Genomic DNA, 15453 nt, shown 5'->3' with positions numbered 1-15453 from the left:
TGTCTGTGAGGTGAGTTAGGAACTCTGTGGGATTTTCATCAGCATGTTATGTTTTTTCTATGAGCTTGTTGAAATTAGTAGGTTTATGAGAAATTTTATGAAGATCTGCAATTATACAGCCAATCATGATATTAATACACTGTGAACCATTATCTCTCTGATAATCCCAGTGGGGGGTCTGCTATTGGTATGGCAGTGGCCCCAACAGGATGCTCAGGGTTAGCCTGATGTCTGTGATCAGCTATGACTTGGGCTGCCTGCCGTAGTTGGTCCTTTTGTTGAGGAGAGTACAAGTAAGGATAATATAGAGATCTTTGTAATGTAGGTCAAGAGAATTAGTCACAAATTGTAACACTTTAATATAGATATGAGGACCAGCAGAAAAGGAGCCTAGTTTGTGAGAAATTTGAGATAGGTCTGACAGGGAAAAAGGGACATTAACACGAACCAGGTCCTCAGGGCCTGCCTGTTCTCGGAGGGGACACATAAGCTGGGGCTGAGAAAATGGTGGCTGACTAGAAGATGGTGGTAGGGTAGAAGATGGCAGGGAAGGGGTAGGAGGAACAAGATGGTGGAGGATCACAGGATGGTGGGGGTGGGGTGGGTGGTGTGAGACCCTGTGTGATGGGCCAGCAGAGAAAATGGTGATGGATCACAAGATGGTGGGGGTGGGAGGAACAAGATGGTGAAGGATCACAAGATGGCCGGGGGTGGGCAGGACAAAATAATGGATGACAAGATGGCAGAGGATGGGAAGAGTGAGGCTGAGTATGACGAGGTGGCAGAGAAAATGGTGACGGTGGGGTGGAGGAAGAGGAAGTAGAGTTGATGGAAAGCGAGAAAGTGGGGGATGGTATAGGAACAATAGGCTGGGGAAATGAGGGGGATAGGGGAAGAGGCTGAGGAGAATGAGGGAGTTGAGCAGTCGGCTGAGGAGGCTGTGGAGACTGGGGAAGTTGGTCAGTGAGAAGAAAGAGTTGAGGGGGTTGGGCAACAGGCTGAGGAGACTGAGGAAGTTGAGCCTGAGGGAGCTGGGCAAAAGGCTGAGAGTGTTGAGGAGAATGAGCCTGGGGTGTAGCGAAAGCTGGAGGGACGTCATCGAGAGGATCAGGAGGAGATTTGGGCAAGGGGATTTGATGGTGTGGAATGGGCCAAACAGATTTGGACCACCCCACAAGCCTGAAGGGGAGAAGGATGTGCCCTGAGAGCAAATAAAGGCCTGTACATGTGGGATTTCCCCCCATTTGCTGTTGCGGTAGTAAACGTTGTCTGTGTCCCTAAGGATATTAAAATCAAAGGTACCCTCTTCGGGGCACAGGCTGACACTGTCGCATTTGTACTGAGGTCAAGCTGTCTGGCAGTAAAAGACAGCTGTTTTACTGTGTCTCTGAGACCAAGGGTGTTTATATTGGGTATGAGATACCTGAGTGGAGTGTTCTTTTTTGGCCAGGAAGCAGTATTTTTCATTTTGTGATCGAATTAAAGGTGAGCCAAAGGCCAAAAAGCTGAGTCTTACAACCTTCGAGGATCATCACCCTCATCAAGAAATGCCCAAATCTGTCTTCCCTGGCCATCACCGAGAGGGCAGAGGGACGTCCTGAAGGATGTGTTTGAGAGAGAGAGTCCTGACGTGGGCCCACGATTTATGACAATGAGAGAGAACGAGGTAGGAACTCTTGGAATGAGGAGTGGCTCACCTATGAGAACCGATGTGGACCAGTGTTGGATGAGGGCTGGCAGTGGCAAATGTAGGGGTGAGATAAACAGAAAAGGTGGCTTGTTGGTGGGGAGGGCTCAAACTAAGGGGATTATTAGCCCCTTAGGAACCACTCACCCCACTGGTTTTCCGAGTCACGGCACCAAAATGTTAGGTTTGGCACAAGTGAGAGACCAAACAAAGATAAAAAAGTCTTTATTGCTAGGCACAAGAGGGCTGCTAGACGAAAGGACCCTCTGAAGGGGGAAACTGGCAGACAAAGAATATATTGGGCTGGTTTGGGGGTGGAGTTTTCTTCCATATACTTTCCTGTACTGTAAGTATACTGTGTGTTACATGCATGGCAAAGAACAGCTTAAAAGAGTAAACAATTGCCACCTTTGTTTACAAAATCTTGGGATACAATTTTATGTGGTCAGAGTGACGTAACTGGCGCTGATTGGAGGAGTGTAGAGTGACATGCTAAAGGAAACAGGAAGTCAGAAGGCGGGAGTTAGCTTTTGAGTGGCATACTGTGATTTTGGCCAGGTTGGATTGCTGTCATGATGACTTAGCAAAATTTTATATGGATGGAAAGCCATCACATAGCAAGACCCTGTCTCCCAAAAAGGCATGTTTTTTTTCTTTCCATTATTGTTCTGAAGTACTAAGATGTCTGTGACCAGTAGTCATGAGTGGTGTTTGTTCTAGTAAATATTACTATAATCCTGCTAGATAAAAGGATGTGACATAACTTTCAGCCAGTTTTGTAGACATAGCAAAATGGTGTTTCTAGCTTTTGAATGCAGTGCGGAATTTTTTTTTTTTTTTGAGTGGTAGGAATTGACCCCAGGGCCTCTAGCATGCTAAGCAACGGTTTTTTGGGTGAGGTGGTTACCAGAAATCAAACTCAAGACCTCACATTTGCCTGGCAGGTGCTGGGCCGCTGAGCCAGATCCCTGGCCAGCCCCAGCAAGTATCTTTTCCCGGATAATTTAGCAACATAGTGTTGTATAGAAGCTTAGTTTTATTTTTTTGTTTTTGTTTTTCTTCCGGTACCAGGAATTTAACTCACAACCTTGCACTTGCCAGGCAGGCGCTTTGCCGCTGAGCTAAATCCCCAGCCCCAGAAGCTTAGTTTTGTTTCCCTCTTTTCATAAGCTATTTCAGTGTAAATCAAGTAAGTAAATATTAATGATGGCCTTCATTTTATTGTTTCATGTATTTAGTTCATTTTTTTTTTCTTGCCACAATCTGTAAGTATTATTTATATATTTATTTATTGGTTGCTGGAGATTGAACCCAGAGCTTGGCACATATTAAGCACGTATTCTACCATGAGCTATACCCTCAATCTAATTTTGTCTTATGGTTGAGGGAATTGAGGCTCAGTGAAGTTAAATAACGCTTGAAGGCCTAAGACTCCTAATCAATACATTTTGGAGATTTGTATCCATGTTGTCTGATTTTTGAACTCATAACCACTCCTGACCCTGTCTTTCAAATATTAATCTCCCTAATATACGTTAGACACATGGGAAAAGGAAATACAAAGTTCTATCACAAGATTTTGGAAACAAAGGGAGGAATTGTTTCCTCTTTTAAGCTGTTCTTTTCCATGCACATAACACACTGTCTATTTAAAGTACAGGAAAGTAATGAAAGAAAGTCAATGTGGTCTGCAGTACTTTTACTCACTGATAGTGCTGTAGTATTTACGGACGTCTCTTGCTGTAACAACAGACATTTTTTATGGAATCATGTTTCTTTGCTCTTTGGTAGTGTTTTAAAATAACAGTAGGACAGATGTGGTAGCACATATCTGTAATCTCAGTACTCTGGAGGCTGAGGCAAGAGGATTGCCAGAGATCTGAGACCAGCCTGGGCTACATAGTCAGTCAGTTCAGGGCCAGCCTGAATTACATAGTAAGTCCCTGTCTCAACAAACAAACCCAACCCAAACCCAAACCCAAACCAAACCACCCCTCAACTATAGCTAGTGAATATTAATGAATAACTATCAATTGTGTGTGTTGTTAGGAATTAAACCCAAAGCCTCATGCATTCTGTGCATGTACTCTGCTGCACCGCTGAGCTATAGCCTGATCCCTCAGTATCTTTTATTTCTTCTTTTTAGATGTCCTGAGGATTCCAATATAACTTTTTGTTGTTTGTATTTTGTTTTTGAAACAGGGTCTCACTACGTACTTCAGGCTGGACTTGAACGCACTGTGTAGCCCAGGCTGGCCTCAGACTTGTAGTGATTCTCTGTCCTTAGCCTCCCAAGTGCTAGGATTACATGCGTGAGCCGCCACGCTGAGCTCTGTCCCCAGTCTTATCCTGTATATTTAGCCCTAATCAGTTCCTCATCTGCATATTCTCAGACTCATTTGTTTGGTCCAGAAATATTTATTGAGCATCTGTTAAGAGAGATAGTAGATAATCATGAGGTTGGGCCTGGAGTCAGTTCGATTCCAGGTTGTGCTGAAACCTTTTGTGTGACCCTCGGCAAATTGGTTTACCTTTCTTTTCAGTTTCCTTAGCTATAAATTGAGATAATAAAAATACCTACTTTAGAGCCGGCTGTGGTGGGCACAGGCCTATAAGCCCAGTGACCAGCCTAGTCTACATATTAAGTTCAAGACTAGCCTGAACTACATAGTGAGACCCTATCTCAAGAAAAGCATAAACAAAAAAAGGCCAAATACCTACCTTACAGGCTTTTGTTAAGATTAAATTGTTTAATATATGTAAAACACTGAAGTAGTGCCTGGCTTATAGTAACTGTGTGTGTGTGTGTGTCTTAAATTTCCTTATTTCTGCTGATCAGGTAGATGTGTTACAAGTGAGTGGGCCCAGAATAGTCCAGGTTCTTGTGTAGGACAAGGAAAGAATTACCAAGAGTACACCTCATAGTGTGTAGTAAGTAGCTGTGTTTATTGACCATCATGGGACAGTAGCAGCAAAAACAGTCAGAAAGGTGAAGAGGAAAAAGGAACTTGAGAGTGAAAGGATAAAGGGACTCAATAACTCAGGCTTCCAGTATTTATAGGGTCAGACACCACAGACCTAACATGCTTCCCACTGTCTCTCTGACTGATGTCAGCAATCTTTGCAACCTCCTAAGATTAAACCTGGATAATTGGGGCTGGGGATTTAGCTCAGCGGCACAGAGGCTGCTTGGCAAGTGTGAGGTTGTGAGTTCGATTCCCGGTACTGGAAAACAACAACAACAACAAAAAACCCAAAACACCCACCCTCCCCCCGCCCCCCAAAAAAACCCCTGGATAATCATTAGGGTGGTGTTGGGTTTATGGTTGAATGGAGAGAAGGGAAGTGGCTTACACAGCTTCCTGCTTTAGGATTATGGAAACATGGTTAATTAAAGCAGTGTGGTGTTTACAGTGGAAGGAAGGGAAGGGAGTGGCTCAGCTCCTTTGTATCTAACTGTACTAGATATTAGACTGCTGAAGTAAAGCAATAAACGAGATAGTCTTCGATCTCTGACTTTCTGCAGAGATTCTTACGGGAGGGTTCTATGGAGAGACAAAACTCAAATGAACAGAGAAGAACAATTTCCAGGTAGTACTGAGATAGGAACTACAAATAAAACTACTTGAGACCAGGTAGTACTGAGATAGGAACTACAAATGAAATGGAAATTTTATAACTGGATTCCGTTTGGTGAGGTAGGCAGATGGAGAGATCAAGGGAAATTTTATAACTCTCAACCTACTACATGTCTAATGTGCCATTCATATTCCTCAAAATGGAATGAATGTTGAGGAAGGACAGAGGTTAAGAGCAGGAAATTTTATTGAGGGAGAGACAGCTCCTGAGAGAGACAGTAGGGGACTCAGAAAGTGGGTTACAAATGAGCCCACTTTTCAAAGGAAGTTTTATAGAGCAAAATCTCAAAGTGGGCACAATATAGGTCAAAATTATGATCAACCACTAAGATTATAAGTACAGTTGCTCAGGTAATACTGATCCATGGGTAGCAAGAGCATATGGATGACATCATTAATCTTGGCTGATAATCTATAGTCTTGTCTTTAGTCTTAGTCCAGTAGTCTTAGTATTAATGGTCTTTGTCTTAGTCTTCATACGTGGGAGGGGATGGCCCAACCCTAATGAGATAATGGGAAATCTCAAAGGGTAATACCAGTGATCTCAAGATTATCTCTTAAAGAAGTATGTAAATCCAACCATCCTGACTTTAATCTTCTTGAGATGTGCCTCTAGGCAGTTTTGATGCATTCTCATCTTATGCACTGATTCCTTTGAGGGCCCAGCCCTGACTGCCTACTGTATTTCTACCTAATTTACCTGTCTATGATAATACTAAGCAAAATGTGAGAGAATCCAGTCAAGAGCTATCACAGTATTCCAGCTGAGGAGTTATGATGGCTTGGCTATGGCAATGAAATTGAGGTGAAAATGGATAGACCTCAGGTATCTTTGGGGGATAATGAATAATAAATGGATTGTTTGGTGAGGTAGGCGGATGGAGAGACCAAGAATGAAACCCACAGCCAGGCACTGTTGTGCAAATATGCAGTCCCAGCACTCTGGAAGGCTGAAGTAGGAACCTGCACAACTTACTTAGACCCTGTTTCAAAATAAAAAGGGCTGGGGATGTAGCTTAGTGTGAAGGCCCTGGGTTCTATTTCTAGTTCTGCAATAGAAAAAATAAATAAAAATTTAAAAAGTGGAAAACCTGGGTTGCTGGTTTAATGACTTGCCTGGTTGTACTGTTTTTTGAGAAACTGAACAGAGAACTCACAAGTCAGTGAACAAATCAGAAATGTAGTTTTGGGTAATTGTGCTGCAAATGTCTATGAGACATCCAAAATGTTGGGTATATAATTAGTGATGGGTTTTTGCCCATACAAAATTCTGCCCAGTCATCATGGCGGCAGTCCAACATGGCGTGAGGCCCAGAAAGAGGAGTCCCAACCGGACTGGCTTCTGCCTTCTTCCTCCCCACACCTGACCACTACTTCCCTTTTTTCTTTTGTGCATGCATGGGTGTCCACCCTTTCCAATCGGTCACCTAAACCACCCCCATCAACTCCACCCCCAACCTATCCCAATATATTTTTTGTTCCCTGGCTCCCTCCAGCAGAGGGTCTCTGCATCTCTTTAGCAGCCCTCCTGTGCCTGGCAATGAAGACTTTTTTTAACCTTTGTTCTGTCTCTCACTCGAGCCAAACCTTACAATTAGAGCAATTTGAAGATAAAAAATTATAGATTTGTGTTGCTCTTTCTTTCTTTCTTTGTTTCCTTTTTTCTTGTCTTGTCTTGTCTTTTCTTTTTTTTTTTTTGAGATAGTGTCTCACTATGCAGTTCAGGATGGCCTTGAACTCAAGGTGATCCTCCTGCCTCAGCCTCCTGAGTGTTGGGATTACGCCTAGGCCCAGCCCTACAGAGTGGGCTTCTTGTAGTGTTTGCGGTAGCCTCCTAAAAGGTTATTCCTGCCTCTACAGTCATTCTTTTAATCTTGACAAGGTAATATTTGTAAAATAGCAAACTGATAAACTCTAGAAAATGCTCTTGATTCCTTGCAGAATAAAGTCCAAACTCTTCAAATTTTGTATTGGCTTTTTGAGTCAGGGTCTTACTGTGTAGCTTATGCTAGCCTTGAACTCACTATGCAGCCGCGGCTTGCCTCAAACTTGCAGTGATCGTGCTGTGATTATAGGCGTGTACCACCATGCCCAGCTGAAACTCTTTAAATTTAGCGAAACCTTACTGTCCTGGCTTGATTTTACTTCTTTACCACTTGTTATAATTGTCTTATTTTCTTTTCCTGGTTTTTTTTTTTGAGGCAGTCCTCCTGCCTTAGCCTCCTGAGTGCTGGGATTATAGGCGCGTACTGCCATGCCCAGCAATTTTTTTTCCTTAAATATTTTATTCTTTATATTAAAAACTATATAAGATTTTCCAGGAGGCTGAGGCAGGAGGATCATCACCAGTTTGAGGCCAGCCTGAACTATACAGTGAGACCTTGTCTCAAAAAAACAAAAAGAGAAAAAAGTAAAAAACATGGTTCTTTAAAATTTTGTACCTTTGGAAACACTTTTTTGTCTGAATATTCTCTTAATTCTCCATAAGTAAACTCCATTCTTCCTTCAAGTCTCAGCTGAAGAGATATATGAGGTAGCTAAATAAGATAGACTATGTGCCAAACATTTTTTATAAGTAAAGTTGATTGCTTGGCACCTTGCAGAATTAACATTCCCACATACGTATAGGACCTTATATACACGTTTTTCATAGCCCTTCCCAAGCTGTGTTGGACGATTTGTGTACAGCTCCCATTTCCATCTCTGACCGGGCTCAGGCAAGGCTGCAAGGGTACAAGTTCACCTTTGTTCAGTATCTTCTGTCGTGTCCGGTGCACGGTGGGCACACCTTAAGTGTTTCTTTCATGAGTGATTCAGAGAGTAGTCTTATATAATGGCAAAAATTCAGACTTTTAAATTAGACTAATCTGAGTTCCAGGTAAATAGTACCAGTTACTGTTAAGTCTTGTGTAAATTACATGTCAATTTTCTGTTTTTAATATAAGGATAACAATACTGTGAGGTTGTTTTGCGAATAACAAGAGACTTTCTAAAATTTCCTCATATCGTGCCTCACAGAGGTCACTGATAAGTGGGAGTTATTTTGTCATTATTCTGAAAATAGCTGCTGGCAGAATAATTCTAGTGTCCTTGCTTTTAAAGTAACTGGATATTAGATAGGACTAGTTTTCCTCCTGCCTCAGACTGCCAAATGCTGGGATTATAAGCCACCATACCTGGCTGTTATTGCATGCTTTCTTCTGAGCTAACTTCATGTAACTTTGGGGAAAGATATTTACTGAGGTTACCAGCTTTTTATCGTTTAAAAAACCTGATGATGAATTAGAAAATATGTAATTTTATATGAAGTATATTGAACTTGATCTATTATCATTTTACAATATGTGGTTTTACTGAAAAAACATCACTTAAAGTTTGGCTGGGTGTTGCATACCTGTAGTTCCAGGGATTGTAAGTTTGAGCCCAACCTAGGCTACTTAGTGACTTTTCCAGACTGTCTCAAAATGAATAAAAGTGAAAAAGGGCTAGAACTCTGTGTGAAGGCCCTGAGTTCAATTTTCCATAGCACCAAAAAAAAAAAAAAAAAAAAAGAAAAAAGAAAAGCAAACAAACAACCCCCAACCAAGCCATTATTTCAATTTATTAAATTTAAGTAGCATTTTACCAATAATCCTTGAATATATAAGCATTTAAAGAGATATAAGTGTAAGCATTTAAAGAGACTATATACTTGTTTGTGGGGATTCCTAACTCCTTTTATTTTGCTTTTTTTTTTTTTTGTCTTTGTTGAGACAGGGTCTTACTGTACAGTTCAAACTGGCCTTGAGCTCGCTTTATAGCCCAGGCTGGTCTCCAACTCTCAATGATCCTGCTGCCTCAGCCTCCCAAGTCTGGGATTACAGGTGTGGACCACCACGCCCGGCTTGGTATTCCTAACTCCTCATCAACTCTGAATAGTTTCTATAGGACTTAATGCATACATATTATAAATATTTGACTAGATTTCTTTATTGACTGACTTTTAAATTCGTAAAGACAACTGTTTGCTGGGCGTGGTGGTGCATGCCTGTAATCCCAGCACTTAGTGGTCTAAGGTAGAAGGATGGCCTTGAGTTTGAGGCCAGCCAGGGCTATATAAGCGACTTCAGTGCCAGCCTGCACTACATAACAAGACCGTGTCTCAAAGAAAAAAAAAAAGACAACTGTTTGGTTTCTGTGGAATATGATTTGTGGTAATGTATCCTAAAGTAGGACTGTGCAGTAGACAAGACAGCCCATGTTCACCAATTTTAGGAATTGATGATTAATTGATTGATTTTTGGCTTTTTTGGGACAGGGTCTCGCTATGTAGCTCAGGCCGACTTCAAACCCATTGTGATCCTACTGGCTCAGCCTTGTAAGTACTAGGATTATAGGTGTGCATCACCGTTCCTGGCTAGAACTGGTGATTTATTCAAGTGAACTTTGTATGTTCAATATGGAATTTGGAACTATTTTCTTTCTTTCTTTCTTTCTTTCTTTCTTTCTTTCTTTCTTTCTTTCTTTCTTTCTTTCTTTCTTTCAAGATAGAGTCTTACTGTGTCATTCAGGCTGACCTTGAAAGTTACTGTATAACCCAGGCTGGCCTGGAACTCATGGTGATTCTCCTGCTTCAGCGTGCAAATGCTGGGATTATAACCATACCTGGCTATTATTGCATGATTTTTTTCTGAGCTAGCTTTACTCAACTTTGTGGAAAGATATTTACTGAGGTTACTAGCTTCTGGCCTCACTCTTCTACCTCTGTCCAACTGCCTCCTATTAGCAGTGAGGGTTGGTTAAGAAAAAGGAGTTGCAGTTTCATAGTGCTCATTGTTAAGTTTTCACTGAGAAAGTGACTTTTTTTTTCTTTTTTTTTTTTGTCTTTTTTGAGACAGGGTCTTGCTATATACCAGGCTGGTCTCGAATTTGCAATGGTCCTTCTCCTGCCTCAGCCTGCCAAGTGCTGGGATTACAGGCGTGTGCCACCACACCCGGCTGAAATTGACATTTCAAAAAAGACTGAAGGAAGTGAGAGCCGGGCATGGTGGTGCACACCTGTAATCCCAGCACTTGGCAGGCTGAGGCAGGAGGATCATTGTGAGTTTGAGACCAGCCTGGGCTACAAAGTGAGCTCAAGGCCAGCCTGAACTGCATAGCGAGACTCTGTCTCAAAAAGACAACAAAAATAAACAAAAACAAACAAAAAACCAACTGAAGGAAGTGAGGTAAGATAGGTAGCCAGGAAGATATCTAGGGGAAAAAGAGTAGTATTAGGAAAATAGATCAGCGCATGCAAATTTATAAGATAGGAACATACAAAGGAGTGATTGAAAAAAAGGAATGTTTAGATTTTTTAACTTATTATGATAAAGATTACATTGCCAAAAATGATTGGATAAGTGTGTTCAAAGTGAGGGGGAGTATTTTGAGAGGGCTTAATGGCAGTGTGTCTTTGTTATGGTTTATACCTGAGAAAGCCTCATGTGCCCATAGGTGGAAAGTTGATTGGATCATGGGGTGAGGGTTAGTCTGCTGCTGAGTTTATAGCTAAATGTGATATTGGGAGGTGGAGCCTGGTCAGAGGAGGTGGGTCACAGGGACATGGCCTGCAGGGTGTATCTCCCTCCCTCCCTCCCTCCCTCCTCGCTTCCTGCTTCCTGACTGCCATGCGTTAAGCAAGCGGATAAGCAAGCCTCCTCTGCCATGCCTCTGCCAAGCCGCCCTGCTCTGGAGCCAGCCAACTGTAGACTGAAACCTGTGAGCCAAAACAAAACTCTCCACCTTAGAGTTGTGGGCTTTGAGTATTGTGTCTCAGCGAGGAGGAAGTGACTAAGACATTAAAAAAACTTAAACAGTGTATTTGAAAATCATAGCTTGTATGTTCAAAGTCATGCCTTGTACAGAAACATCCCTGTGCTGAGAGGAATAAGGGAAATGGAGTGGGATGGGAGGGGGGAGTGTGCAGGACACTGGAGGCAGTAATAGGATTTTGACTTCCAGCAGAGTAAAATTGAGAGCCACTGAGGAGTTCTGAGACGTGGTACAGCATGTTCAGACTTTGCTTTTTAAAGTATCTCACTAGTGTATCAGAGGGAGAACGTAGGGAAAAGGCAGAAGTGGGATGTCAGTTAGATTCTTCCAGAAACGCAGACCAGAGACGATGGTAACTCAGCTCAGGTGACTAGATCTGGAGGTCGTAGCACATGGTGAAACATGGCATGAGTAAGTACACGGATGGAACAGAGTCTGGGGGAAGGAGGTAGAATTAAGTTTTGGTCATATTTGAGATGCCCTTCCCCTGGTAGGGATGTTTGGTTACAGATGGAAATCTGAACTTCAGAAGAGTTCTCCATATATAAATGTGGAAGTCACTGGCTTAGACATAATATAGTGTTTAAAGTGAAGATAGTGACTATAAGATTACTAAGAACTAAGACAAGGAACACTGCTAAGCCTGGTACACTGCACCTAAAAAAAAGTGAATAAGGAGCTGGATGAGGTGATGCACACCTGTAATCCCAGCACTCAGGGCCTTTCCACTTACACTGTGCCAGCAGTGCTTTGCTCATAATTTTCAACCCGGCTGACTTTTTACATCCTTCAGATCATAGGCCAAACATGAGGAGGAGGAGAGAGGAGTGGTGCAAAGGTTCTTATTGGCAAATAGAAGTATGTTTACAGAATTAGGTAAAAGTAAGAGAAATAGAAGATAAAAGAAAAAGAGGAAGAAAAAGAAAATATATAGACAGTAAAAATCTAAGAAATCATTAAAGGGATAAACATTAAAAAGGGAGAAGAGAATTAGGGCTGAGCTGAGTGCGTGGGAGGAGCTGGGAGGTGTGTGTTGCAGGCAGTTGTCTTCTATGGTTTTAGCAAGGGTGAGTTGTGTGAAGTCAAAGGAGAGGAGTTGGAGCAGCAGTGGGCGAAGAGGAGGAGCCGGTGGTGGAGGCAGCGAGGGGTGAGGGGGCGGGGAGGAGGACGGGGAGGACGTGTGTGAGGAGGAGCGAATTCTGCACATGAAGACAGATGCGGTAGAGAACCTGGATTTTTTACTTCTATTAAAGACAGTTGAGGAATTCTATAGAAGTGAAGATGGGGAAAATTTGGAAATCGTGTGTCCAGTTCAAGAGCAAGCCTTTGCATAAAAATGGAATTTGGTACTGTGCCAAAGTCATTGGTAGGAAAGCGCACACTGCTTCCATGGAGAAATACCACATTTCAAAAATAGTTTTGTTTGAGTGGATACATTTTAAAATCTTGAAGTAGTATCATTAAAAAAGGGAGAAGAGGAAAAATAAAGAAAAAATAGTAATAAAAGAGATAAGAAGCAAGGCAGAAGGACAATGGAATATTTCTAAAACCCCAAGAAACTGGTGAAAAAGGGAAGGAGGGAAGGAAAGAAGAAAAAAAAAAAAAACTGAACTAAACTAAGAACAGTGCACACACTCACTCAAAAATAGAAAGCCTGGCCAGCCATGATGGCACATTCCTGTAATACCAGCACTGGGGAGGCTGAGGCAGGAGGATTGCTGTGAGTTCAAGGCCAGCCTGGCCTACATAGTGAGTTCAGGACCAGCCCGAACTACATAATGAGCTCCTGTCTCAAAACAAACAAATAAAAGAAACAAAAACGGAAGAATAATAAAGATGGGGGGAAGCTGGGCGTGGTGGCACACGCCTGTAATCTCAGCACTCGGGAGGCAGGAGAATCGTTGGGAGTTCGAGACCAGCCTGGGCTACAAAGTGAGCTCAAGGCCAGCCTGAACTGCATAGCAAGACCCTGTCTCAAAAAGACAAAAAAAAAAAAAAGTAGGGGGGATAAAATTTCTCTGTGATTTCAAACTTGTGGTTTTCTTCTGAAATCTTGTCCGAGCTCAAGCTAGTAGATAAAGAAGGCATTTAGGGGGCTGGGGATTTAGGTCAGCGGCACAGCACCCGCCTGGCAAGCGCGAGATCATGAGTTCGATTTCCGGTACCGGAAAAAAACAAAACAAAAAAAAAACAAAAAAAAGAAGGCCGTCAGATCCCATAGCCATGCTGTATGTAGTCTGGAAGATGCCAGTTCTGTGCCTTTCAAATCCAGTGTGATTCAGGCTGAGCCTAGCCTCTGGCTCTGTGGGTGGGGCCTTTTTCCTCTGGTTTAAACACCTCTGGGGGATACCTTCTTTTTGTGAGCACAGCTCAGTGACCATGGCTGTCTCCCGTGACTAGCCCCGACCCAGCCACTGTGGGCGTGTGACACTGGGAGCTCTGAAATGACACCAGCGCACTGCTGCTTGGAGTCCTGGGTTCAGTCGAGCCCTCCCTGGGGTGGTGTCCAACCACTCCAGGGCATATGGCAGCTGCTGCGTGGACTTCAGTCACTCACCAGCTTTTACAGCAGACAGTATCGGCTGTCCATTCCAGGGCTGTGTTCTCCCTGAAGGCCTCTGGAGTCCCCTGCTTTCACTGTATCTCTGTTGATTTGGTTTTCCTTTCTTGCAAGCCATGAGCCAGGAGCCCGGGAGAAAGTACACATCGCCCCTTCCTTTTTCCATGGTGTCCTCTGTCTCTTCAGTTTCTCTGGGGGTTCCCATTTTCTCATCAGACCTTCCTGGTTCCTGGGGAATCTACTTCCCTCCTTCTTTTCTTCCCCAAGTAGTTATTTTCCAGTGTCTGGGTTCTGAATCTTGGAAAGACTTAGTTGTTTACCACTCTGCTATCTCCCTAGAAGTTGTATATTTTATAATTTTTGAAATGCAGCAGGCTTAGTATTGCGTGAGTGTAATCCTGGCACTTGGGCAGCTGAGGCAGGAGGATTCCTTTGAGTTTGAGGCCAGCTTGGGTAACATAGTGAGTTCAAGTCCTGCCTGAACTACATAGTGAGACCCTGTCCCCCCCCAAAAAAACCCTCAAAAATTGTATAGCCATAAAATGCAGATTTATGGACACACACATAAATATTACACGGTCTGTGTGGTGTGAAAAACGGAAAGTGTAAGTAAGAACCAAAATGAAAAACAAAACAAAACAAAACAAAAATGTATACTAGAAATTGTGAAATAGGAAGAAATTGTTTAAAAGAAAGGGGGAGCTAAGGGGAGGAGGGGAATGGTAGGAAGAGAAAAGAAAAAAATGAGAAAAGAGGAATAAAATGGAAACAGTTTTGTAAATAAGGAGGGAAGAGGGATTGAAGGGAGGGAAGGGGAATGGGAAAAAAAGAGGAATCAAGGTATGTCATGACTCCACAGGTACAGTTTCCCAATGATGAATTTGGTCATTATCTAAATTGTACCAATAGACTTAATTTCTTAAAAAATGGCATAATCGTTCTGAAAAAAAAATGCAGATTTATTCCATCCTTATAATACTTGGTGTGGGAGGCTGAGGCAGGAGGATTGTTGCAAGTTCGAGACCAACCTGGGCTACAAAGTGAGCTCAGGGCCAACCTGAACTGTAAGCGAGACCCTGTCTCAAAAAAAGACAAAAATAAATAAATAAAAAAAAATACTTGGTGTCTGTGAAAATGTGTAGTTATTAAATGATTAATTACAAAAAGAATCTTTTTGTAGCACACTCATTCCTTATTTTAAAAATTAATCAGCTGGGTGTGGTGGCACATGGCTGTAATCCCAGCACTTGTGAGGCTGAGGCTGAGGCAGGAGGATTGCTGCAAGTTTTAGGCCAGCCTGGGCTACATAGTGAGTCCAGGCCAACCTGAGCAGTGAGACCCTTTCTCAAAAAAACAAACAAACAAAAAACCCCCGTAGACTTATAATTTCCTATCTCAAACAAACAAACAAAAAAACCCATAGACTTATAATTTCTCAGTAATAATACCTTTACTGAATAAAGTGTTATGGCTTTATTAAAATGTAACAGAGGATGCTAAGTTCGTAGAGAGTTCTTTGAGTAATTACTCTTTGCCTCACTGCTTTAAATTTTGTTATTAGCTTACTCAGAACATGTTTTAATTTGTCAGTGTCTGTGTAGATATTGTATGGAAGGTATTTCTAAGTACTGTAATTTCTCTAATATACTTACTAATATCTATTCCCCCATCCCTCTTTCTTTTTTTTTTTTTTTTGATTTCTTTGTTTTTTAGGATCATCATGCCTAGAGTTCATAACGTAAAAAAGTCTCTTTCACCTCAGACTTCTTGTTTAA

General features: G+C 42.2%; 1 protein-coding gene across 1 annotated transcript in view; it reads left to right on the top strand.

Moving 5' to 3' along the window:
* Zranb3 (zinc finger, RAN-binding domain containing 3) overlaps window positions 1–15453 on the top strand; it is a 224819-nt gene that overhangs the window by 3953 nt on the left and 205413 nt on the right. Inside the window, exons 2-3 of the mRNA XM_013517481.1 lie at window positions 9623–9682; window positions 15392–15442. Coding sequence (XP_013372935.1) covers window positions 15399–15442 — 44 coding nt within the window. The 5' untranslated portion in view covers window positions 9623–9682; window positions 15392–15398. The remainder of the gene's footprint in view (window positions 1–9622; window positions 9683–15391; window positions 15443–15453) is intronic.

Source organism: Chinchilla lanigera, unplaced genomic scaffold, assembly GCF_000276665.1.
Source record: "Chinchilla lanigera isolate Chin_1 unplaced genomic scaffold, ChiLan1.0 scaffold00039, whole genome shotgun sequence".
NCBI lineage: Eukaryota > Metazoa > Chordata > Mammalia > Rodentia > Chinchillidae > Chinchilla > Chinchilla lanigera.
The sequence above is the reverse complement of the archived record's forward strand: the minus strand, read 5'-3'. Positions and strand labels throughout refer to the sequence as shown.